Source organism: Corvus moneduloides, chromosome 11 (genome assembly GCF_009650955.1).
Source record: "Corvus moneduloides isolate bCorMon1 chromosome 11, bCorMon1.pri, whole genome shotgun sequence".
Taxonomy (NCBI): Eukaryota; Metazoa; Chordata; class Aves; order Passeriformes; family Corvidae; genus Corvus; species Corvus moneduloides.
In genome coordinates, this window is record NC_045486.1 from 20,079,172 (window position 1) to 20,104,783 (window position 25,612).

General features: G+C 45.1%; 2 protein-coding genes across 4 annotated transcripts in view; both read right to left on the reverse strand.

Annotated features, from left to right (window-relative positions):
• Positions 1-7,251: 7,251 nt before the first annotated feature.
• On the reverse strand, positions 7,252-11,164 carry GP9 (glycoprotein IX platelet). Its single transcript, XM_032120877.1, is given in 3 exon segments — positions 7,252-9,881; positions 11,022-11,129; positions 11,132-11,164. Coding segments are annotated over 3 exon segments (750 nt in total). The 3' UTR covers positions 7,252-9,272.
• Positions 11,165-20,412: 9,248 nt separating this feature from the next.
• EFCC1 (EF-hand and coiled-coil domain containing 1) overlaps positions 20,413-25,612 on the reverse strand; it is a 41,825-nt gene continuing 36,625 nt past the window's right edge. For all 3 annotated transcript variants that reach the window (XM_032120856.1, XM_032120854.1, XM_032120855.1), the window contains exon 8: positions 20,413-24,998. In XM_032120856.1, the coding sequence (XP_031976747.1) occupies positions 24,865-24,998 (134 nt within the window). In that variant the 3' untranslated portion in view covers positions 20,413-24,864. The remainder of the gene's footprint in view (positions 24,999-25,612) is intronic.

The following is a 25,612-nucleotide window of genomic DNA, read 5'->3' on the forward strand; positions in this document are numbered from 1 at the left end:
CGCCGCCCGGCACCGCGCCGGGCCCGCCCCGCTCCGCCCCGGTACCGCCCCGCTCCGCCCCGCACCGCCCCGGTACCGCCCCGGCACCGCCCCGGCACCGCCCCCGGCACCGCCCCGGGCCGGGCTCGGCGGGTCCGAGCGGGGATCGGTCACCGCCCGGGGCACCCCCGGCCCGGCGGCACCGAGCGGGGATCGGTCACCGCCCGGGGCACCCCCGGCCCGGCGGCACCGAGCGGGGATCGGTCACTGCCCGGGGCACCCCCGGCCCGGCGGCACCGAGCGGGGATCGGTCACCGCCCGGGGCACCCCCGGCCCGGCGGCACCGAGCGGGGATCGGTCACCGCCCGGGACCGGCGGGTCTGAGCGGGGATCGGTCACCGCCCGGGGCACCCCCGGCCCGGCGGCACCGAGCGGGGATCGGTCACCGCCCGGGGCACCCCCGGCCCGGAGGCTCCGAGCGGGGATCGGTCACCGCCCGGGGCACCCCCGGCCCGGCGGCACCGAGCGGGGATCGGTCACCGCCCGGGGCACCCCCGGCCCGGCGGCAGGTCCCCCGTGTCCGCGGGGTCTGTGCGGGTCGCGGTCCAACCAACACAAGGCATCGTGTGTGGGCAAAGAAGCGGTAGCGGTTCTGGCGGTGATGATGAGCCATTGATCGCCGAGGACCTGCACATGCCAGTGCTCGTCCGCATCCTTGCTGGAGTGACGGATTTTTGCATTGTGTTTTCCTGGGTTTGTGTGTTCCCTTTACAGAAATAAACAGGTGCAGTTGCCATTCAGCCTTCCGGGAAGTGCAGCTGACGTGCCTTGCTGGCTTTTCGTTTTCGGGTCTGAGCTGGGTGTGGTTTGTTTCCATAGGCACAGGCCAAGGCTCGGGGCTATGGTTTTTCACCCTTGCAAGGTCCTGTGCTGCTGAGAGACGGCTTTAGAGCTGTTAACATCCTGCTACGTGTCTGACATATGCACGTGTATGTGTGTGACTGGGTTACACCACAGACTGGTTCTATGTGTTAAGGGTGTCTCAAGAGTCCAGAATTATTTGTGTTTTAACTGCTGTCTACAAAGCCAAGTGCTCGTTAACAGGTACTCTCCCTTAGGTTACATGGTAAATCAAGATGCTAATAAAAATAAGCTTTACTAATTAAATATGTTGTCAGAGCACATTTTGTTACTCTGTTATTTTTACCAAAGATTTGGTAAATTTTGCTAAATTCCATCCTCATCGTTTCAGGTTATAAAACTGTGAAATGAAACTGTTTTATGGCAAAGAGTGAGAGTTAAATTGTCCCGTAGGTAGTTGTGCAGGAGGAGAGCAACCTGATTATCTTTGAGCCAGCACAGCCAACTAGGCCAGCTTGGCTTGAATTGCCTCTGAAATCAATCTATTTTTGGGTGGCTCCATGATTATTCCTTTTCAAGTCTGAATATATATTTTTGGTCATCCATGGTAACCTTCCAGCCAAGGGCAGAGGTTTAAGTAGTCCATCAGGCTGGACCAAAGGCCTTCTGTTCCTGGTAGCCTGCAACTCTGAATTAAGCCACTGAATCCTCAGATATTGATCAGCCAGGAAAGAAAAGCTGTTAAAGAGGAAATAAGACATCACTGTCTGTATGCTTTCATGCTAATTATATTTTCAGAGCTGAGAAAAACACTTCAGGAAATTTAGGTTAGTTAGGAGGAAGCAGTGCTAGAGATGTCAGCTTTTAATATTTATAATTCATTGCATCACCTCATTTTAATGGAAAACTAAAGGTGCTACTTCTATGAAGATAATTATAAATCAGGTATTTCATTATTCTTGCTAGAAATCATTGCAAACATTTTTCTATGAGCTATTGTTGTTGCTGCTTTTCATCATGAGCCTTTAACTGCTTTCAAAATAAAGAATTCCCCAAACAAAACCCGCAAATTGTCACATTATACTGTTAGGCTTCTGTGAGGGATCTGTGATGAGTTCTCTCACGTCGTGAAAGCTCTAAGTAGTGGTTTGAGTGTTGAAATACTTGGTTTTCTTTGATTAATCCCCAGGCTCCACCAGGGTTAACACCTGTTTCATGCAAAGATCAGGAAAAACAAAATGGGTTTGAGTGAATTCCAGTTTGTATCTGGCTGTATTTGAGAGTTTGGCTTGATTCATCAGAGAAGAGTAGAGAGTGCTAGAAGCACTCTGGAGTAGTCTCTCTTTTAGTACTGCTCTAGTAGTACCTAGAAAACAGCACTAAAACCTGGTAGAAAACCCCCTAAACGGGCCTTAGTCACAGTTTCCTTTCCTCTCAGTTCAATAGGGGAAGTGAAATTTCAACTGCACCAAATGGGTTGGGCTGCAGAGCCCTGGGTGCAGGTTGTTGGCAATTTCCACACTGGATTTTGGGGCGGGTGGGACTGGATTGTGTTTCAAAGCAGCTGCTGAAGACTTGATGTTAAAAAGGAAATTAATTAAGTTCTGACTTTCTAAATAAGTTTCTGCAGTGGTCTCATATGAAAGGGACAAAACACAAGGAAGATCCTAAAATCTGTTCCCCGCTCTGCTGCAGCACTGTTTGAAGGAGCCGAGGGCAGGCGTTCTAAGTCAGTTCTGTAACTCTCTGAGGACACAGTACATTTATTGAACCCTCTGCAGCAGCAAGCATTCGTTCCCAGTAACTTCCAGTGGGAATGTAGAACAATCACCAAAACTGTTCATGAAAACCAAGATGACTTGAGTTATGGCCTGGCTTGCACATTGTTCGTACTGTGTTCCAAGATAAAATTTTCCAGCAAATTTCAACATTTTGTCCCTGTATTTACAATGCAGGCATGTTATTTGCTGTGGTAATGCTCTTTATGTGGTACAGCCTTTCCCTGGGTAGGTTTTGGTTAAGAGAGACAACATTTTGTCCTCTCTGTGGATGGGGCGTGGACCTTTTAACTCACAAAGGCTGACACAAATGGATGGGTGTTCTGAAGCCCGTCACCAGTGAACAGATGTTCCTGCTGTACAGGAACACAGCAATTCCTGCTGGCAGCCTCTCCTTCCCATGTCTGTGTTCTGTGTGAGCAGGAACTGGGGGGCAGCACGTGGATGGAGATGCTCTTTGAGGTAATGGTGAGAACTGTGTTTAAATGGGAACAATAGGTTTTTCCTGGAGAGCCTTGTGTGCTCCTTTCCACTCAACCCTTTGTCCTTCAGAGCTGCAGTGGTCCCAGCACTTGGAAGACCCCTGGAATCTCAGAAAGTGGTGCCACTTGGACCTACTCTAGCAGAAATGTTGCCTCTGCCTGGTGTTCTGTTGCTGTAGTAGCACAAGAGGCAGCAGAACTGTCAAGTTATAAGGAAATTGCTGACAAATAAATGGGGAAAAAATCAGAGTCCAGAACTTCTCCAACCGAGGATTTGTGCTGAGTACTTCTCCTTGTAAGCCAGCAGAGTCTACCCTTGCTATGGGAAAACTGAAAATGTGTCCCTCGTGGTGACCCCTAGCAATGAAACAGCTTCTGTTCTGCAGTTGTTCAGCAAAGTGTGTGACTTTGTCATGTGTGACGTGCTCCTTACCCTGCGCGGGTGTCGGATTTGTTATCAGCCAAGTTTCAGAACAAGCTGGGAATAAAATAAAAGTTGTAATTGTATTCATGAAGTTTTCCAAGTTGCGCATTTTGAGTGTTAGATGCCATAAGCTCTTTGCAGCTCCTTTCAGATTACTCAGTTGTGGAGAGTGGCCTCTTTGTCATCTGAAATACTATATTCATATACAGAGCTTAATCATCTTCTGAATGAATGCAATGCAAATCCTCCTCTGCTTGGCTTCTAAGGGCTTTTATCAATCTTAGTCACCCATCCTTTTTCCTTGTCTGTGCTCTGTAGAGGGTGAAAGGCAGTCGTTGCACGGGTTTTATCTCACAGATTGTGAGGACACACACACCACTTCAGAGCCATGCCAGTTACAGAACTGATTTCTTAAACACAGCTGATAATCAGCCTCAAACACTGAAGAGTGGCTGATGAAACTAAACCCAATGGCCAATCCTCACAGCCAATCCCCTTGTTTTGGGTATCTGTGCAGTTCCCTGAGCTCCCTGGTGACCTGCATCACCTTGGTTGGAGCTGCACCTTCATGAGTGCAGGGGCAGGGAATAAGTGGATTTGGTTTCATTATTTTGTTTTACTTAATATATATATTTTTATTTTATTTTATTTTATTTTATTGCACTTTGATAGGATGAAGCCATAGTACAAAGTTGTTAGTCTAATTTGAATTTACATGGAAGTTCATCATCACTTTAGGAGAACAGAAAAAATAAAACTTCTGTCAAGTTTCAAAATAAATATTGAACTGTGACTTCGGGAGTTGTAGTAGCAGAAAATTCCAGGCATGTCTAAAAATGATTAATCCCAGTGAAGAAAGCAAATGAAGGTTGTATTGCCCAGTGCCCAGAATTATAATAACCCCAGGTTTCTGTCAATAGAAAGCAATTTATGTCTTGCACCTTCTGACACTTCAGGACAGAAAACCTGTACGGAGACTCTGGAAGGAGCTGGCAGTATTTGGCAGCTTGTCTGGAAAATCGCTCTACCACAGCCCGATACTGAGCTCTTGGAAAGGGTGACAAATTCAGGGAACTTCTGTCCCTGTTGGGTTTTAGCAGCCACTAGGTGCCAATGTTGGTCCAGTTTCAGAGCAGTCGGACAAAGCAGTGACTGGAGGCAAAAGAATCCCTTCGGGGCTCGGAGTTTTTGCTGAGCACAGTTTGTGTCCTTGCACGGACTGAGGCTGCCCCTTGCCTTCAGGCTGTAACTGCTGCTGGTTTAGTTTTAGCCTTTCCATAATTCAGCTGTTGATAAGTGCATCTGAAAATTAAATTAGTGGGTTTTGCAGTGTCCTTGCAAACTCAGGGAAGTCAAAAATACCCTCACTTCCAAGTGCTCTGCTGTCTTGAGGGCAACCTTTGGTGGTGTGGCCATTGCCACGGCATTCCTCTGCTTTGCGCTGATGGGAGAGGGTTGCAAAGGTCGAGCTTATTTGGATGTCTCAGGTTCCATAGTCCTTCTCCGTGGCCATAAGAGGCAATCTATGAATCCTTGTCATGAAATAAATTATTAGTTAAGAGGTAAAACCCTTTTGACCCCTGAAGAGGAGACAAGAGAAATGACTCAGGGAGAAAAGGGAGGCTGCAATCCGTCCCTGCTGACACTCCCTTCCCTAGAGATCAAGGTCATTTAAGAAAGGCCTTCATTTGAATTTTTTCCCCTTGGACTAAGATGAATGTTCTGTATTTCTGTAGCCCTATTCCTTGATATTATTCTGAGGGAAGAGGTTTCAATTCACTTTTCCCAGGGAATGTCTTGATGCAAAGCAGCACCATTCAGTTTTAATAACTGTAGATTGTTAGAGAGCTCGATGCTCGCTGGTCGAACAAGCCAAGCCAAATGAAATCTGAACAAACTCCTGTCAGGCACATCCCATTTCTTTCACCCAAAATGAAGATGCCAGCTCAGCCAGTAGCTGTGCACCTGCTGCAGTGACATCAGCGGGATAAACATTGGGAAGTGCTCTGGGGAAGGCACTCGGAGTCAGGAGCAAGTTGCCCCTGGGCAGGAGCTCAGTATAAATAGCAGCCATGTGGCCATTATGCAATTGGAGCAATTTGTTGTCACCCCCCCTTTATTGAGTGTAATCTAAATTTCATTGGAGTCAATGTAATGGCAAAATATTTACATGGGTTCTAGCAACAGAGCCACAGCACTGTGGGAAATTGCTTTGTGCTCTGGAGAGAAAAGGCATTGAGATAAACTGCATTGCTGAGATAAACTTAGCTTTACTAAGCACTACAGGAAACTTAGCACCATCAAAGGAGCCATTAGTAGGAATTGTTAATATTTCAGTGCAGGCGTTTCACCTCTTGGCAGTGAAAGTAAAACCATGTAATTCAGGCATAAATCATGACATGCAGGTGTGTGGACCTTAAGAATCCAGGAACAACAGCAGTTTTGTGAAAGCCTCAAATTCTATTTTAATAATTCCCCAAAGAGTGCACTTAAACATAAGCCAGCATGAGAATGGATGTGTATTGGCTAATTGATTTAGAATACAAGAGTGGCAGCTCAGACCAGCCTATTTCACTGCGTTCTGCATGTATTTTGTACATTGAATTAGTGTTTAGTTCTTACAGTTTATGTTTACTAGTTCAAAAATGGAAGAAACTTCCTGTCCATCTGAGGGAATCCCTATGTTTTTTCTAGTCCTATTAGGCTAGGAATATCCTTGGTCTTCTGCTGTTTGAAACTTTGTCTTGGGTGTTTTTTTCTCTTTTTTATTGGATGAGTCACTCTGGTAGCTATTAATGCAGTTCCATAGCTGGGCAGTGCAAGCAGAAGGTGTGCAGCTAAAATGGAAAATGAGTGTCATTATGTGACACATGTCTGATGACGTAGCTGAGGTTTAACTGAACAGAAAGAAATATTTTACTTTGAATTAGTCATTTTCTGCATAGTTAAATACTTTGAAAGCGAGCACTAAATCTGAATCCTTAAATGCACAGCTGCTTAGCCAAATGATAAATACAGAACAAGCTCGTTACCTTTGCAATGTATTTTGTTCCTGAGAGCAAAGCTGTGCTTAGTCTCTAGTACGAATTTAGTGTGAATTAATTTAAATAGGTTGCTGAGCACACCTTAGGACAGGTTTACAGTCAAAATCCTGCCAGGTTAGATATGAATGTGAGCTCATGGAGATGAGTAAATTCAGAACTACTTCCTACACTTACACATAAAAGAGGACTGTCAGAACAGGAAAATGCCATGCATCCACCTCCTGGAGCTGCCCAGAGCTCCTGGGAAGGGCTGGGCTGCTTCTCAAAGCGTGTGAGAGACTCCAGGGTGAAACAAAATGCTGGTTTCTGATTGCTTCCTCTTTGCTTTGGAGGGGGGAAAAAAACCTGTCGAGTACATTTAGATCTCATTCATCATTTAACCTTCACCTGCAGGATGTGGGATTTGAAACACGTGAGAAATGTATGTTCTTTAAATACCAACATCCTTAGAACCTGGGGGGGGGGGGGGTGGAAATCAAGCAAACAGTGAATCCACACCAGTGGTAGGTATTTTTTAGTGAAAATATTGCAGTTTTACTCAGAATAAGCATCTCCTCTAAAATAACTTAAATCCCAGACATGCATTTGTGCTTCTTTTTTGCAAGCAGATGCTGCTGCCAAGGCAGGAGGGCTCGAGCTGGCTCCATTCCCCAAGCCATGTCACTTCCTACACCATCCAGGTGCCCAGCCCTCCCTGGCAGCAGCACTTGGATTGCAGCTGCTGGCAGTTGCCACTGCTCTGCGCGTGGCAGGCAGGTATTTTACATTAAAAATAAAAATCTTTTTAAAAAGCAGGCATATCAGGTGTCCATGGCAATGCCACTGTTTTTCCCTGCTTAGCTCCACCCTTGGCATCCCTTGGGCAGCTCCTCCCCAGCTTCCAGTGACCTCAGCTGCCCGAGAGCAAGTGTGCTGTTGTTTTCTTTCTGGATTTGAGAATTCTTCTGTCTTGTAAATGAGCAGAAGTGCTTTAATTCTGTCTAGTTCTGGTGCAGCAAACAGTGTTTGTAGCTGACCTCAGCAGTCAGCCCCAGAGTGGCTGCACCCAGAGGAATGACATCAGTGGTGCAGAGCCAAACAGTTCGACCCCACAAGGCAGAGCCACTTTTATTGGGCAGAGCTGAGCTGTTTTATTCAGCCTGCTCCGAGCTGAGACAGGGTGATCCTTAGGGAATGAGCTGCCTTGTGTTTCACAGAGCTCCAGAGCTGACTGTTAGCACACTGGTCACAATAATCACATTCTGTTGGGATGGTGGCCCTTTAGCACAGAGGAGATCAGCACTGTGTGATGATGAAGCCCTGCAAACTGCTCTGGTGCATGAGCTCAAAGAGCAGGCCTGGAATAAACTCTAACCAAACCCTGGCAGAAAGCAGGCAGGAAGCTGAACAGAAGTCATTCAGCTTGAGCAATGCTGTTAGCTACAGTGTTCACAAAATACAGAGAGTTTAAAGGCAAAAAGGTGATTGAGGTACAGTGCTATTTAATAAATGAAACCTGCAAATATTCTTCCCACTAACTGAGTTGCAGTTCACACAGAATTGCTGTTCACACAAATCTCCCCGTGTGCTGCAGTGAGGCTTTGGTCAGTAATGCTGACTCTGATGACTTTTCTTGCCCAGTGTGGAAGCAAACCTCACAACTTTTTGTTTGCACTCCATCCCAGCAGTCTCCCCTGTGCTCCCAGCCCATGAAAGCAGATGCAGTTATGGTTTGCCCCTTGCATAAAAGGATGCAGTAACGGTTTCTGGGATGTTCCAAACCCACTCTGGCAATGCTGCCTGCATGTTTCATTTCGATAGCTGACTTGTTTTCCTGCCTTTGCACGTTGTTAGCAACAGTGGTGTTATTTATGCCATTTGATGGAGTGTGTGGCTTAAGCATGACACAGTGGCCCTGCCAGATAAACGCTGAGTGTTGCTTTTGAGCCCTCATTTAGCAGTTCCAGCTGACACATTTGCAGAGGGTTTTTTTTTTAAATAAAGCCCAAGCGGATGAAAAGTGATAAACACAATGCTGTTTTAGTAAAATGTGAACTACTGCCTTGGAAGAGATTCCCTCCTCTTTCCCCTTACAAGGACAGAAAAGCACATTCTCTCAATATTTTTTCCTGTATTCTGTGCATCTTATTTAATGTGCTGGTTGGTGTAAGCAGAAATGTTTGCTGATTGCTCATTTTAAAAATATCTGTACCATTGAAGCCATGCAGTAAAGCAGGTTACTGTTCTATGCATATCTAGTTTGTAGGCACAGAAGAGAGTGATAAGCTTTTAGTGTTAATGATTTATTTCATTTTGGGGAAACAAGAAATATCATTTAGGAAATTCCATGAGAGATGGCAGGGTGCATTTCTTCTGCAATATTCTGCATTCATACAGAACGGTGGTTGTCCTTTAAAAAATTGAAAAGCTCAGTGCAGAGGAAATACTCTAAAATTATCTCCATGTTTACACCACTACATTCCTACCTGTTAATTTGAAATTTTCTCCTGCAGATGTTATTAATGTAGAATAAAGCTAGAGAAATGAGGAGTGTTCCTGCTCAGGGGACCCAAATGACCACACAGATGTGGAGACACAATTTTGCTTTGAGACCTGGACTTTGAGCCTTTGCAGCGTTGATTATTCAAACCAGTGTTACCAGTGCAGTTGCTTTTTCGTTGCAGAGGAGTTTGATGTTCCTGTCAGGCTGGTGGCAGGGAACAGCTCACTGTGTCTTGTGCGTTTTGGAGATGTGCCTCCTCAGCCGCCGGCCCCCGAGGGTGAGCTGGCAGACCAGCTTCTTGGAGAATTTCAGAGCCAATGCTACTAAAATAAGAGTAATTGTCACTCCAGCAATTAAAACGAGGTCTCGCCAGAAGAACTGAAGACACTTGGTTGGGAGAAGCGTCATACAACCCCCCAGCTCATTCCCCGTCAGCTGCCCCAGGGGCTTCATCCTCAGGTGAGCGGGACTGGCGCACCTGAGCCGGGCGAGCGCGGGCGCGGAGAAATCCTCCAGCCACAGCTTGAGGTACAGGATGTGGCAGTCGCAGTGCCAGGGGTTGTCCCAGAGCTCCAGCTCCTGCAGGCGGCCCAGGCTGTCCAGGGCCCCGGCGGGGATGGAGGCCAGGCTGTTGTTGTGCAGGTGCAGGCTGCGGGCGAGGCGGGGCAGGGCGGGCAGCGAGCGCAGCCCCCGCGAGCCGCAGTCCACGCGTGACCCCCGCGCCTCCCCCAGGGATGTGCAGCCACAGGGGGATGGACACTCCTCAGGCAGGACCCCCGGCAGCAGCACCCACAGGGCACAGCCCAGCACGGCCAGCAGCTCCATCGCCAGCTGCACAGACAACAAAATTGTTGCAATTATTAAAGGATCCGGGGCATGGATCATTGATAGAATTGTGGGATCTATAAAAGAACTGTACAAGCAAAAGGCCTGCAAGCAAAGGTTTGTGTGAGAAACTGCCTGCATGAGAAAGCACTGGTGTGAGAAACAAGCCTGAGAAGAAGAAGGGAGTTTGAAGGATGTGCAGCTGTGCAGATAAGATGTACTGACCAGGAAGCTTGCCAATGTAAGTCCAATTATGTAGAAGTAGAAATGTGCTGTGATAAGCTTTAAGCCACTCAGGAGTTAACAAGCTGGTATACTATCTAAGTGCCTCTGGATTGCTAATAAACGGAGTTTTGCGCTTATCAACCATATTGGCTTTGGACTGCATCCCTCCCCCCGCCAGGATCCCTGGGCTCTCGTCCTTTTACAATTCCAACACAAAATGACACCTAAGTGGGGGTCGGTACCCTCAGAGAACCACAGCAGTTATTGCTTCCCCAGGTTGAGGTTTTTGGAATAAAATCTGTCATTTTCTGTGTGCCCCACAGAACCACTCTCCCCGACTTCAGCACAAACGCTGAAGACAGAGCACAGGTCTTCCCCTCCCTCTCTGGTTCATTGCTTTGCCTTGATAATTGTACAAGAAATATTAATTATCAAAATTCTGGGACGGAATGTCACCAGGAGATGACAGGAAAAACCACGTTAGTTTCAGGCAAAGGCTTTTCTTCCGTTTCCATGTCTTCATAGATCGAGTGTTAAAACTGTGTGTTGAAATCAGGTTTCAAAATGAAGCTTAAGGGATTGAATAATTGTAAATGCCTGAAAATATTCTTCCTTTCTGAAGCTGAAATACTCAACCACCTCCTATGTCTTTGTCAGTGAGTTATTCTGAGTATCTTTGCTCTGAATCCAGATACTCGTCTGTGATTTTTCAAGAAAACTACTGGGGCTTTTTTTCCAAAGTAAACATCTTAAAAGGACAGACTATGTCATCTGGCTAAAAAAAGTTAAGTGATATTTATGGAAAAGATGATCTCTTCTGATTTAATATAGAAACAGCAAGAAACCCAAACTCAAACAGAAACACAAACTGTGGCAAAAATGCAGAAGGGAGGGTTGGGGAGGTGACTGGCTGACACTTACCCTGTTTGATCCTTCTTGATCCCTTTCCCTGTGCTTGGTGAAGTGCTGGAGCGTGGATGGCAGTGCAGGCTGGCTGCTCAAAGAGTCACCAAGGAAGTGTGGCAGAGAAGATGAGCTTTTTCCTGTGCAGGATAGGACAGCATCCCAGAGGAAGCTGCTGTTTATGGTTGTGCCGTGGCAGACAGTGCTCGGGGAGGGCCTTGTGTTTGCTGCAGACAAGAGGAAATGCTTTGGGATTTTTGGTTTATTCCTAATGTATTTTTTCCTATTGCATCTGACAGTATCTGGAAAAACTCATCTGAAATTAAGTGGGGTTTTTTAACTCAGTTGTAAAAATCTCCAGGTATAAAAGTTAGTTTGGGCCTGAGGTGCTGACAAACACAAGCGTCAGCGGATGAGGGAGCTGAAGTTAAACTGTGAAATTGAGTTTTTCTGTATTAGTCAGCCAGGTTTGTTTGATATCTGACTTCTCACTGCTTAAATAAAATCTGTTCAGGCCAGCTCTGTATAGTGTTGTTTTGGGGACAGGCTTGGAGTCTGTTCTGGTTTTGGAAACAAAGCCTAGGTGAGGTTTTGATGTTGCAGATGTGCAGCAGAGCTGTGTTTCTGAGCTGTCCTTTCTTTGTAACATGGTGTTCCTGGGAGGACAGGAAGTTTCTGATGTATAAATTGTTCTGATAGCAGCTCTTGTTGTCTAATTCTTACTTATTTTTAAAGAGCTTTTCTTCATTGGGTCTAATGAGTTACGAGGAGCTTCCTTAAGAAAATGCCTCAGTGTGTATCTCTGCTCTTTAGCATTTGAAAAGGCAATTCAGACAGTGCCAGGGGAAAAGACAAAAATACTTCAAACCCCGTTGGAATTTTGATCTTTTCTATGAGTTGAGGAGAGCGATTCCTCCCTTGTTGGAGTGAGTGGCTCATCTGCCTGTCAGATGTTGAATGGCTGGACCTGTGAGTGGACTGCTGATAACAGGGAGGTCCTTCTATCGTCGGGATTGTTTCACTGCTTTTGGAAAGTACATCCCGAGGCCATGGATTTCATGAATGTCTGTCTGCCCCCGTGCCCACCCGATCTGTGCCATGTGTCTTGAGGAACGCTGCCACACAGAATCAAAACCTTCCTGTTACAGAATGAGATCAAATGCTGTGTCCTTTTGCGTTGGAACAGGTGCTGGACATTTGGAATCCCCCAGAACCCACTCAGACTCTGTGCTATCCTCACAAAGTTGGTCCCACGTTCCTCCAGGTGTCCCCGCTGGTGGCAGAGGTGGCTGCTCATGCTGAGTCCCCAGACCTGTCCCACACGATGGGGCCCTGGCCAGTGCTCCAGCTCCCTGTGGAGGGGAGGATGTGCAGGGAATATCTGGCAGAAGCACCAGGCATTTGCCTTTATGATTTTAGGACTATAGCTTTTTGTAGGCCAAATGAGGATTCTTCATTTAAGAGGATTTATTAAGACCCAATTTGAAAAAAAAAAAAGAAGTTATAATCTGCTATAATCTTGTTAGGGTATGAAAGTATTTTTTCCACAGAGAGAATCCATTTGAAGTTTTTGTGAACGGGAGAGGCTCTGCCTCCTCTCAGTGGAGAGGGATTTCTGGACACTCTGTTTCCCAAACAGCCCCTCTCCCCTCACCTCACCCCCTGAAAGCCCCTTTCTCTGGATTGGCTTTCTTTGGAGGCCTTGACTTTTCCAGTGAGTTCCGTGGGGGCCGTGCCTGCTTATTCAGGGAGGAAAAGGGCTGAGGGGAGATTACTGCTTTCCTTGTGGTTAAGAATAAAAGCTGCAAGCTGGAGATAAATGTGCAGATCAAACGCGTGACCTGCTGAGAGCAAATTCAGGCAGAAGATGCCATTATCTTTTCTAGTCACTTTTAAGAAGTTACAGTCATTTATTGCTGTCAATGACCTGTTCTTGACCTAAAAAGGCAGAAGTTTTCTCAAGCACTGTTTCCATTTCCAATGCAGAAAAAACTGGCCACTCACACTGTCAATGGGCAGTAGAAGTGCTCCTCATTTAAAATCTCTCACCTTGATTCAGTCTGTTCTTTTGTACTTTCAAAGAGCCTGGTGAGAGCAGACTAACCAAAATAGATCTTTGTAATTGGATGTGAGTCACTGGTAATTAATGAATTATACAAATAAGCGAGAAGAGGGATAAAAAAAGATCAATCATGAAATTCATTCTCATGTCAAGGAATATTGCCGGCAGAGAGGAATTAAAGAAAAACTGTGGTTTCTCTCAAACCAGGGGTTAGTGTTGCCCAAGGGCCGAAATGTTCCTTTTGCCTACTTCACTCTGCAGAACTGGCCAAAGCCTTCTGAGTATTTATACCCAGGAGGACTCAGAGTTTCCTCCTGTCCATATTCTTTCCTGCCGCACATTTATCATGGTTTTGCCTAATGTAGCTTTGCCTCTGTCAAATCAAAAATCCCATTTCCTCAAATTATTCCACAGGCAGATAAAGTCTTGTCATTTAGGAAATTCTTCTCCTAAATTGTACTCCACCCATTTATTCAAGAAATTCTCTCTCCTCCCGCCTGTTCTCATGGAGAACTTCCTCCTCTTTGCCGTTTTCCCCATTCAGAGCTGCACCCCGTGATTGCTTATTTTCCCACTAGGTGTCATCCAAGTTATTTTGTTCTTAAATGCTGAGCACCACTGAATCACCCCTTAAGCTATAATTTCTCGGTTCAAAAGAATTGCCTGAAAGAACGAAATGTTGTGTTCTTTTTCAGATATTATTTTCCATTGTCTCCAAGATACAAATATAGCCGAGGTACACAATGTGTGTATTAAGTGATCTGTTCTAAATCAGATGGCTAAAAGCACCTGTTCGTGTTTTATGGAACTCGGAGGGTTTTGAGCCTGGTAATGAAAATATTCATGGTCAGTTTGGATTCACACTGTCCTGGGCTGGGCAAACTGGAGGCTCTGTGCCCCTCTCTGCCTTGCTTGCTTTGCTCTAAGGAAAAGCAGCTCTTTTTCTAGCTCTTTATGCACAGTCACCGTCATTAAAGATACAATACAGTGCTGCAGTCAGACACAACACAACACTGCATTCATGGGAATGTTTTATTTAGGATTGGGATTGAGCTTTCAGAGCAAATCTCCTGCTCTCTATTTTCCATGAATGCCTTTTATATTAAATTAAATTGCAATATTCACTCTGGAAACACCTGTGAATGGTGCTAATGGAGGTTCAGTGCTTGGACCAGACTAAAGACAGTCCAGAACAGCCCCTCCTCTCCTGGTATGAATGGTTGGATGTGGTATCCTCAGTCCCTGATTGTTTCGCTGCTCTCATCCGGCTGTTTGGGCCATTGTTTGTTGAATTCCCAGTGTGACAAAGAGCTATCCATGAATGCACCTTGTTCCAACGCTCTGCCAGCTATTCAGGCAAGCCTGCAAAAGATGTTTAAGCATCTTTACCAATTTATTGCATAGCAGCTGTAGTAGGATTGTGAAATGCATGAGATTATTCAGCACTGAGTGTTGTGGTGTCGTCCTTGTTTAAGGAGTGTGGTGACAAAAAAAATCAGCCTTCAACCCCTTTAGCTAAAGCTCTGCTATTTTCTGCTTGAAGAGCTGGAAATGTAGAAGGCAGGGCGTTGAACTTTATGGCCACACTGATCAGTTCTTCTTGGAAAGATCAATTAGACATTAATTAGTGCCTGACATAAAGGACCACATTGGGAAAGCCCAGGAGATGAGTTTACCATGGGAACTCGCTGTAGAATTCCCCTCACTGTCTATAACTGACAAAATGGTTATTTTTATAGTGTCCTTTACAAAGCTGTGGCTTCATGGGTTTTGAAATAAACCAGTTGACTCTGGATGTATATCCAGTGGTGAATTCACTTTCCCCAGTGAGAGCAGCTCCAGCCCCATTGCTCCTGCCCCACTAAAGCTGTATTTACACCCTTGCAGATGTGCCCAGCTGTTTGTTGTGCACAGTGAACTGCAGGAGAGTTTGCCCAGACCCCTGATCACACATGGAGAGCCCCAGAATGCAGACAGGTCGAATCCTGTTCTGCTGAATTCCTGCTGCCCAGCAGCCGGACTGTCGGGAATGCCCAGCCCAGCTGCCCCATGAGGAGATGTCAGAGTGCAGAGATGTCGTGGGGCTGGGAGGACAGTCCTGAGCCATCTGCAACTCTGCAGCCACACAGAGTTTGCTGCAGGATGTGAGATAACATTATTGCCAACCCCAGTGTGCAGTTCTTGCACTGCATCCTCAAAACCATGGTATTGGCATTTCAAAGCAATCTAGGATATTTAATTTTTTTCTTTTTTCTTTTGATGGGCTTGATACTTTGAGCCATTAAAGTTCACATTTTGCCAAGTTCTGCTCCAGGTCCTTAAGGCTACAGATTGCTAATGAAAGCTGATCATGTGCCTTGGGTTCTGAAGGAAATCCTTTATATAGTGGGACCTGCGATAAAATCTCAAGAGCTGAAAATGCTGCTGTGCTAATCCTATTATTTCCTATCACTGCATGCTGATATACAAACAGTTTGGAGAGTCAGTTTTATCAAGCTGGCAGCTGAATTAATCACATGGTCACTTACAGCAGGGTATAAATAAGCAGCAGTTCCTCTGAGGAGAATTGCACATTCATTAAAAGATGCTGCAAGCCTCTTCCTGCATTATCTAATGATCTCTTTGCCCTCATTTGGCATCTCTAGCCCAGTGTTGATGCCTGTGTTCAGGGAAACTTCCTACATTCAATGGAGCTGGTTGGAGGTCATTTACAATTTATTTCCTCCTCAGTTTTGATAAATCCTGGTGGTTGGATGTTGTCCTGCAGTGCCACTCGTGGTGGCATTCTCTCCACGCTGACAGGCACAGCACAGCCATAGAAGCTCTGTCTCTAGTGGGGAAACCAGAGCCTGGAATGAGAGGAAACTTCTCTACTCAGCAGCTCTCCCTATGCACAGCTCTGAAATCGCTCAGTCATTGCCTCTTCCTTGGCTGTTTGTGCCCCCTCAGCTGCTCCAGCTGAAGGACAGTGCTCAGGGTTCATGACTACAGAAAAGCTGTCAGCTTTACTTTTTTTTTTTTTTTTTAATAACACTGATTGTGTTTCCCTTGGTTAGAAAGGCAAGTCAAAGATTTTGGCTCTTTCATTAACCCTGTGAAAAATTTCTTAGGTTGATTTTAAATTACAGCTTGTCTGCTACTTTCTTTCTCCTTTTTTTTTTTTTTTACTATATTTTAGCATGTAAGAATCTATACAACTTTCTTTGATCAGAAGTGCTGGAGATTTACATTTATTAGATGAGGTGAAGGTCAATGTTCTTGCTGGGAGTCTGAATTTAAAGTTTTGAGTTGCAAAAGGGAAATACTGAAAATCAGAAGCTTTTTAAAATGGTTGTAGCATTTATCATAATTCTATAGGTATGTAGTTCTTGATGAGAAGGAAAAATCTGTCTAAATAAGTTGCATTTCTATACAGATAGATATTTTAAAGGATGTTTACTGTGCTTTAACCCTAAAGCCCCCCCATGTAAACCACAGGTAAGAGGAAATCTAAACCAGACTGGCATTAAGTGAGTGAGAGGTAGAAGTATTTTAAAATATTTGAAACAGTAAGAAGATAATTTTAACGATCTAATTATTTCAGATTGGAGTTGTTTGATCTGATTTAGATAACTTATACTTTATTCAAAAGCAGATTTAAACTGGTGGATGTAAAGTTGAGGTGGATGCCCCATTGGTCAGGGCTTTCATTCAGGATATGGCAGCACTGGGTTTAATTCCTTGCTCTGCATAAAATGCAGTTATTTATGCAAAGTGGAGCAGCTCCAGCAGGGAAGATTAAAGAGAACCCAGCAGGTCAGTAGTGCAGTGGGCAGGGAATTCATGATGATGTGGGAGGCCAGAGTTAAGTCCCTCCTCAGTCATATTCCATCTTGCCCCTCCTGGGTGAGAACCATGCCCCTGGAGTGCTGGTTATCCTGCAGAGCTCTTGGAGCAATTTATACCAACAAAATAAAGTTCAGCTGGATGAAATGCACTTTCTCTGGCCAAAGTATTTCACTGGAAAATTCCTGTTCTGCTTGCCAAGTTTGTCCTTCCTCCAGCTGTGTGAAAGGACTGATAGATCACCTCCTCCTCCCCTGCCCCTCCAGGACTTCACCTGCTCGGTCCTTGTCACTCTCTGCAGGGCAGAGCCACAGCCCAGGCTCCTGACAGATCCATCATGGAATTCTTTTCTGTCCTGCTGGGTGGTTTCCATGGCCTCTACTTCTCCTCTCAAATCAACACGTAGCACTACTGTTAAATAGCTGCCCATTAAGCACAGGTCAATAATTCTTACTTTTATTCCTCAGAACCACAGCCAGGCTGAAGTTCTGGGGAGCCCCAGAGCAAGGGGACAGCCTGGCTCTGCTGTCCTGCACTCACCGTGTCCCCTGGAGCCTCCCCTGTGCTCCCCTTCTGCCTGTCCCCACCTCCCCACGCCTTCTAAGGTCACTCTGCTGGAGCCATTCTTCGCCCCAGCGTGCACTGTATTGATTTTCCACCTTTCTGAGACTCCCAGCTCCTGCTGTGAGCTCCCAATTTCCATAATGATGTGCTTAGCAATCGCTGCCGTGGGCAGCATTAATTTCACCCTTTGGGAAGGGCACACTCACTTGCCAGACTGGATTCTTTGTAGTGTCAACTCTGTTGAAGTGGTGACATCATTTTCTCCTCTGTTGTCTGGTAACTTTGATTTTTTTCCTCTTGATTTTTTTTTTTAAACTTTCTGAACAGAAATAAAATTTTCCCTCCTTATTATTCAAGACAGATATTTTTTTTTATTATTGCAAACAAATCATATCTTTTTTCACACAAGCTGAGGGAACTTTTAGGGTGGCCCTGGTTTCGGATGCCCCCAAAGCCCCTGCACACACTTGTGCACTCACAACCTCACTGCTTTGAGGTGGGCAGGGATTGATCCCTCTGCACCAAGGTAGTTTCTCTTCTCATAATTGTGTGAAGTACTTCCAAGAGTTTTTTGGGGTCTGTTTAGCACTCTTGCACTGTAACGTGGTTGCAGTAGGGCCGTGAGGTGACTTATCAGCATTTCTGTGTCCATACCTGCTGCAATTTGTATGGAAATTTTTATGTGGCAGTGGCTGGACCAGGAGTGATAGAGAAGAAAGAAAGAAAAATGTGACTTATATTTGCTATTTGCTTGTGTGACAATTTATGAGCCAGTCTTAGCCTCAACTACAATCTCACTGTCCTTCAGACATCTCCAACTGTTTATTTTCAGCAGAAGTTATGACCAGGTCTCCATAACGTTATCATTCAACAGCAGATGCAGCTTTCAAACTATGTGTGGTGTTTATTCATCTGTGCAGGAGCAAAGTGAATCTGTAACGAGGAATTTCCAGAGATTTCATACAAATTCCTGGAATTAGTCCTTCCCATTTTTAGTAGCAGTAGTTTATGGACCTGTGTGCTGATTTTTGTAATTAAGTCTGTTTCTGATTATAAGGCAACGTCAAATGTCCTGTAAGATCTGAAAAGCCTTCCTGCTTTTTAGTTCTAAGCTCCCTTTTTCCTTAAAAAATAGGAACAGATTAGCAAGCTTGGAGTTGCTCTTTTCTTGCATGAGCAAAAGAATAAAGACAACCAAGGTTTTAAAGGCCTGTGCATTATAAACCAGGTTCAATTCTCATGACATTGGGGTTTTTTCCATCACACAATGGGATTCAGTGGAACAGTTTAAGTGAACTCAAAGATTTGTTTTGTCAAAGAATGACTTCCTGGCAATGCAGGGATGCAGATTTCTCCTACTTATTCCAGAGAGTTTTTCCTCTTACAGTTCTTGTCAGTAGAATCTCCTTTTCTGCAGACTCCAAAGTGTCAAATATGATTTATTTTTGAGTCTCAGCCCTATTTTTTTTCCTCTCTTCCTGTACTTTTCGATTGTTTGTGATCTTGGCCATGCCTGGCTCTCGGGAGTTTGGGAATGACTTGTGCAGGGAATGAAATAATGGTGTAGGCTGAGGTCAGTCTACTGTGACTTGAAACAATTTCCTTTTGTGAAATGGTGGTTGCTGGATGCAGGATTTATTCTTGATTGGGGAGAAGGCACACAACAAACTGTAGAGTTGCAAAAAAAGGAAACAAATGATAGCTATAAAAAATGACACTTGTGGCTGTTGGGATGGAGGACTGTGCCCTGCACATAAACTAGAAGAGCTGCAGTATAAATTCAGATTTTAGCTCTTGAGAGCAACTCATTGTGGTTAAAATTATCACCACAGTATGAAAATTTCCAGGTTTATCAATTTAATATGAAAAATTTATCTTTCTTCCTATGTTCCCTTTCCAGAAAGGACACTTCCTTTGCAGATCTGGACATCCTGATTTCATAGTTAAGGTTAGTGTTCACTAACAGCTGCTGTGAAAATTAAGTTTCTTCTTCCTGTATCAGTTATTCCTTGGTGTTTTCTGAACAGAGGAGAATCATCCTTGTAGTTATTTACCACTTATGTCCTGAAATATTTCTGTGTTTCAGGATTTGAAACTCCTCCTGTCTCTTTCCTCTCTCCCCTCAATATATTGCTGTTCAGTTCAATAACTCCTTAAATCTGATTTAGTGACTTGAATCTTGCTTCTCTCAGTTTTATTTGTATGTAGCTCCAGTCAGATGTGGGAAGGCAGCTCCAGCTGCATGGTCCCTCTTGGTATCTTCTCTCAGAGCTGCTGATGTTCCCCACACAGCCAGTGTGACCCAAGCTCTTACATTTCCATTACAAATGGATGCAGAGGAGCAGGCAATCATTTTGCTTCCCTCCTCAGTGACTCCAAGGGGAACAGCAGAGTTCGAGCCTGCATGGGCTGCTCCTCCCCATGCCCATGGGGAGATGGTGTCTGTTTGTTTGTGGCACATTCATGTCAGAAATGGGAAGCTGCTGCTGCAACCCTCATCCCAAGGAGTGTGCTCCAGTGGTGGGGCTGGTGAGGGGCTGGTGAGGGGCTGCTTTCCCTGCTCTGCTGTGTGAAGGTGACCCAGAAATGGTTTCCATGGCAGCTCCATGCTGGCCATGGCAGGGCTCGGAGCAAGCCCCAGCAGAAAATGATGCTGAAAAGCTGAGCCCATTCCTGAGCGACTTTCAAATGACTCCGAAAAGCTGGTGACATTTTTGGGTGACTATCAATCCTTTGGTAGATGAGTCAGTGGTGTGTCTCAGCCCTGGGCATGACAGATGTTGGCTCATAAGCAATTAGATGCTGTTCTGACTTCTGCTGTCCCCAGAGCTGATCTCTGCTGGTGGAGCTGCAGAGGCTGACAGGAAAGCAACTTGTCCTGCTGAGTGCTGGGCTAGCACTGCCCATGCAATGGATTTGACCTCCACAATCAGTTTAAAAACAGAAAAAATCCTCCCATGGGTATGGCATGTTCTTTATTTAAAAATAACATTTTTTATCTAAATGGTATTTTAAGTCAAATTGTATCAGCCTCCACATATTGTCTCTCTTTTTTTTCTTTATCTGTTTTGGGCAACCTTAAGAGGTAGAAAATTCCTCACAAAAGGCTGGACTTTGCCTTTGTTAGAGACCATTTTTCCACTTGTAATTGTGAAAAAAAAGATCAATGAGAAGCAATCAGCAAAACCAAGGCTATCAAACAATAAAACCTTGAAGTACAGAAATTATCTCAAACTATAATACTCAAACCCTCAGCTCTTACAACCTTTCTGCTTTGCAGGGTGCCCGTGGGTGAAACCACTTGAATACTGATAATTTTTCAATGTCATCCTACAATCCTTGTTTACTCCTTGACAGAGATAAGTTATCTCACAGCTCTTTGAGGCAGAACCATAAACCAGTAATTTATAATGTAATTTGGTTTCTGCACGCCAGGGAACCCTGTGGGGTTTGAGTCCTGCCCACTGTGACCCAGGTAAAGCTGCCTGGAGTGCAGAGCTGGTGCTGCTCATCCCTGCAGCGAGGATGAGCTGCAGTTACACCCCGAGTAGGAGCATTGCAGGACTAGGAATATTCATGGAATTGCAGGATGGTTGGTGTTGGAAGGACCTTAAAGCCCATCCAGTCCCACCCCCTGCCATGGCAGGAACACCTTCCACTATCCCAGGTTGCTCCAAGCCCCCTCCAACGCAGCCTGGGACATTCCCAGGGGAATCCACAACCTCTCTGGACAATCTATTCCAGTGCCTCTCCACCCTTACAGTAAAGGATTTCTTCCCATTATCCCATCTAACCCTACTCTCAGCTTAAAGCCATCCCCCCTTGCCCTATCCCCCCACACCTTCATGAAAAGCCCTCTCCAGCCTCTGTGTGAGCCCCCTTTAGGCACTGGAAGGGGCTCTAAGGTCTCCCCAAAGCCTTCTCTTCATGCAGAGTTAATTCTGGTTTATTCCTAGGCTATCACCGAAGTTAAAAACAAACAGCTGTCTGTATTCTGTGCTGCAGGGTTTGGCAGAGGTAGGAATTCAAGGAGACCTTTTCCTACTGATTCTGACACTCTGTTATCCTTTTGGGAGTCTCATTAGACAAAAATGCAGCTGTATTGGCAGGAGGGAAAATGGCCATGAATTGAATTTGCTGTCCAGCTGGTGACTGGGTCTAAAACTCCAGTTAGGAATTCTAGAATTCCTCTGAGCTTTTTCCTTCTCTTCCTTTGTTCTACAGTCTGGAAACGGGTGGGGGATCAAGTCTAGGAGCAGGCAATTCTCCAGACAGAGAATCTGAAATGGTTACAGTTCAGAAGAATATGAGCATTTTAGGAAATAATGTCATTTAAGAAGTGAGTCTCACTTCAGGGAAGTTTGCTGTAATGCAGACACCCCTTCTAAGTGAAGAAGTGAGTGAGCTGCATAAAACAAGGACGTTTTGCTTTGCTAAGCTGAGCTCTTCTATGGGTACCTCAGACCAGGTGTGGGGTCTGATGCTTTCAGCCTCAAGGTAATTTGAAAAAAGTTGAGGGGGAAAAATGAAGTTGAGCTATTTTGGCATGCTGAGGCAAAAAGAAGAGACAGAAAAGTAGAATAGAAACCCAAGACCTCTGAAAATCCCAGTCTTTTGAAACTAAAGTGTAGTTAAGGACACAAGGGTGATTGTAATTTAATTTCACCCTAAGAAACACATTCTATAGCTTTCGTATTTTGGGGAACTATACATAAAATTATTAAGAAAATGAGACAGCATAAATACTAAAGGATTCAGTGTCTGAAACTCCATGAAATGATAAATGTGAGAGAGACCCTGTGGCTGGTACTGCAACGTGTCACACACACACTGGGAAGGTTCAGTGTCACTCTCACACCGAGCAATTCCATTTTATGCAGCACTGTTTAAAAGGTTCCTTTCTTCCTAATCCCAGCTCCTTTCATCGCTGCAGTGCACCAGGTAATAGATTAAAGGACAGTAGGATGAAAGGGAGGAGTTTTAATTCCAGCAAATGCTGGTGCCAAGGGTTTTTTTCTTCCAAAGGGTGCACAGATGTACTGAACCCCTTGGAGCAGCCCCGGCTGGAGAAGGCCACACTTTGATTTGCTGCAAAAATTCTGTGACTCAGTGTAACATCTGTGATGAGTCCTCACTGCCAAATACTCCAGAGAGAGCTTCAGTGGAAACAAATGGGACAACTGTTAAATAACTTTACAGATCAGGTGGACTTTAATTTACTAATGGTTAATACCTCCTATAAAGTAAAAAAGAACAGGAGGAGGAAACCTCTCCTCAAAAAATGTAACTTGTGCTGGAAGTGTGAGCCCCTCAGAGGTTACCCCAGGGAGAAATATGCCAAATGGGAAGGGGAATTATATGCCAAGGGGAAATATGCCAAGGGGAAGGGACATTGAGGATGAAGTCAAATCAGAAAGGTTGTTTTGTGGAAACGTGGTGCAGGTCAGGGGAGAAAATATCCAAGCTTCCTTTTAGGGCCAGCTTGTGGGTTTAACAGAAAACTAATGAACCCAGCAAGTGAGTTTGTGGGGATCTGAGGAAATGCAAAGTCTGTGAGAAACAGACTGCTGGGTTTGGGGGACATGGGAACAGGAAAAAGGGTCCAAATGGTTACAAATCCAAATGTTCCAAGAATCCTGCAGTAAATGAGGATCCACAACCAGGTGTGTCCCTGCATTATAACCCTGCTCCTGAGTGTCTCACCTGCCAGCTGTGCACACAGATCAGGCTTATTTCATAATTCCCTGGCATTTTCCCTCCTTAGACCCCTGCAATATTCCTGGGAAAGTCTGAGAGAGCTGCACAAAACAAGAGCTGATGCTTCATGGGGTTTTTAGCAAATGAACCCAAGCAGGGATCCAACTTCAGCTCATTTCAGCTTTTACCTGTGGCACATTTAGAGGCTGGTTTCTGATGGATATAATGTTAGCATATGCCTCAGTATATACTAAGTAATAGTATATTATGCTCTGGTATTTTGTTAGTAATATATTTAGCATTTATAGACAGTTTTCTTTCTCAGAGGGTGAATATTGCTCTATGTATATATGTCCTGTCTAAGGTATCTGTAAGAAAAATGTACATTAACAATATATAGCTATTCTTAAAATCTTCTTCTGCTAAACCACAAAAAACCCCAAAACACAAAAAAACCAACGAGGTAAAACACCACTGAACAGAGTTTGTTTCATTGCTTGCATAACACCTTTTTTTCTCGCCTTTAAAATGAAAATAATACAAATTTTCGTTACCAATGTGGCTCAATTGTGCCACCATTTTTAATGGGGTGTGTGTGAGCTACACAGCATGTTCTGAATGGAAAGGAATGGAAATCTTATTCCCCATCTTGCATTGTGGACCTTATTCCTGTAAGAAAACCATTTCCCTGGGAAAAATACATACGTGCACAGTTGAATGGTCTTATTTCATTGCTGGCATTATCTCAGGCAAATCATTTCACATTCTTAAAAGATCCACAGTGCACCTTCTCAGTCACATAAATCCAGCTGGCTCTTTTAGGAGCTCTGCCTCTTTAGCTTCTGTGTTTGACAGGTGAATGACACAGCAAAAGCACCTTGGAAGGGAAGGAACCTCTTTTTTTACTTTTGCCCTGGGAATTATTTTATTGTTGACTAAAACGTTCCATGGCACCATGATTAGGCCCAGCTTTTTACATTAATTGGCCTGCATGTGGGGCCTAACTTTGTGTCTCTGCAGTTGCATTGAGGGAAATTAAACTTGAGAACTCACTTGTGCACTGCACGAGTTGTTTGCTAACACAAAACGGCAGCAAAGTGAATTTTTCAGCCCTTCCTTCCCTGAGAGCCTGGGAACAAGATTGCTTTGGACCTTCTTCAAGCATTTAAATTTAACTTTTTATGTGAAATCTGACTGTTGTCAGGAAAGGCTGCTGCATATTCCTAAGGCATCTCTATAACTGCAAATATAAAACTCAGCAGAGCAATAAAAAATCTAGCTTCAGAGTTAAATAAGGTGAATAATTGAGTGAGAAATACAGAGCCCTCAAAACCTGCACTGCTGGCACACACTCCTGGGTGTGTTTATCATTCAGTTTGTCACTTGTTGGATAACAAATCCAGGGATAACACAGGCTGCCTTGGCTTTGGAGTGGGGCTGCCACAAAGGCTGCAACCTGTGCCCAGCCCCTGCACAGCCAGGGCTGTAAATCTGTGTGGCTCAGGGGAGGGTGGTGGGCACAGTTTGGTACCAGTCCAGTCCCAGGGGCACCCCCAGAGCTGGGATTTGCAGTCCAGGTAAGGCAGGGCTGTGCTCAGCCAAGGGGCTGTGCTCTTCCTTTGGGTCAATCCTTGCTCCTGGCCAGTCCAGGCGTGGCTGAGCTGGACAAATGCCCTTCATTCCTCCTTCCAGCTGCTCAGGGGCTGGTTGGGCTCAGCAGGAGATCACCAGAGGGTTGGACAGGGACCGTGGGCTCTGAGCCTGCTCCATGGGCTGCCTGTGCAACAGTTCACAGGCTGCCAGCTCCTGCTGAAGGGTGTCCAGCACTTCGAACAGCTGGGCTTTGCCTTGGGAAGGAAAATGGCAAACGTTAGCACTTGAACAAAGTAAGGAAGTTGCAGTTTCACAATCATGAACAAGCTCTTTTCTTCACAGGTGCCATTTCAAGTGGTTATCATAAAATGTCTAAATTTTGTGAGCAAACAGTGAATTCCTGTCCATAAAAAACGTGAGCAGAACTGGGTTCAGCTGTCTTCTCTGTCAGTTCTCTGGCTTCATTCCCTGCCCACTGAGGTCTCACATACTTGTGTGAACAAAGACTTTCATATCACAACTGCCCACCCAACCATCCATTTTGGCTTGTTTGATTACAGAAACTTAGGAAAGCTGCTTAACTCTCACGCAGTGCACAGCCAGACAGTGGGAAGCAGAGAAGGGGAGCTGTTCGTGGCAGTGGTGATGCAGAATGGACAGAGCCACACCTGCTGGAGTTTTAGGGAGCTGAGCTGCTCCAAAGGGAGGAATTTTCTTTGAGCAGCATCCCTTGGAGCCCCTGTTCCTGTGCAGGATAATTGGCTGTACCTTTTGGGCACTGTGCTGAGGATACAAACAGTCTCCTCTTCTGTTCTCCCAGGAGAACATCAAACCTACAGCTCAGCTGTAGTTTCTCTCTGTACTGGTG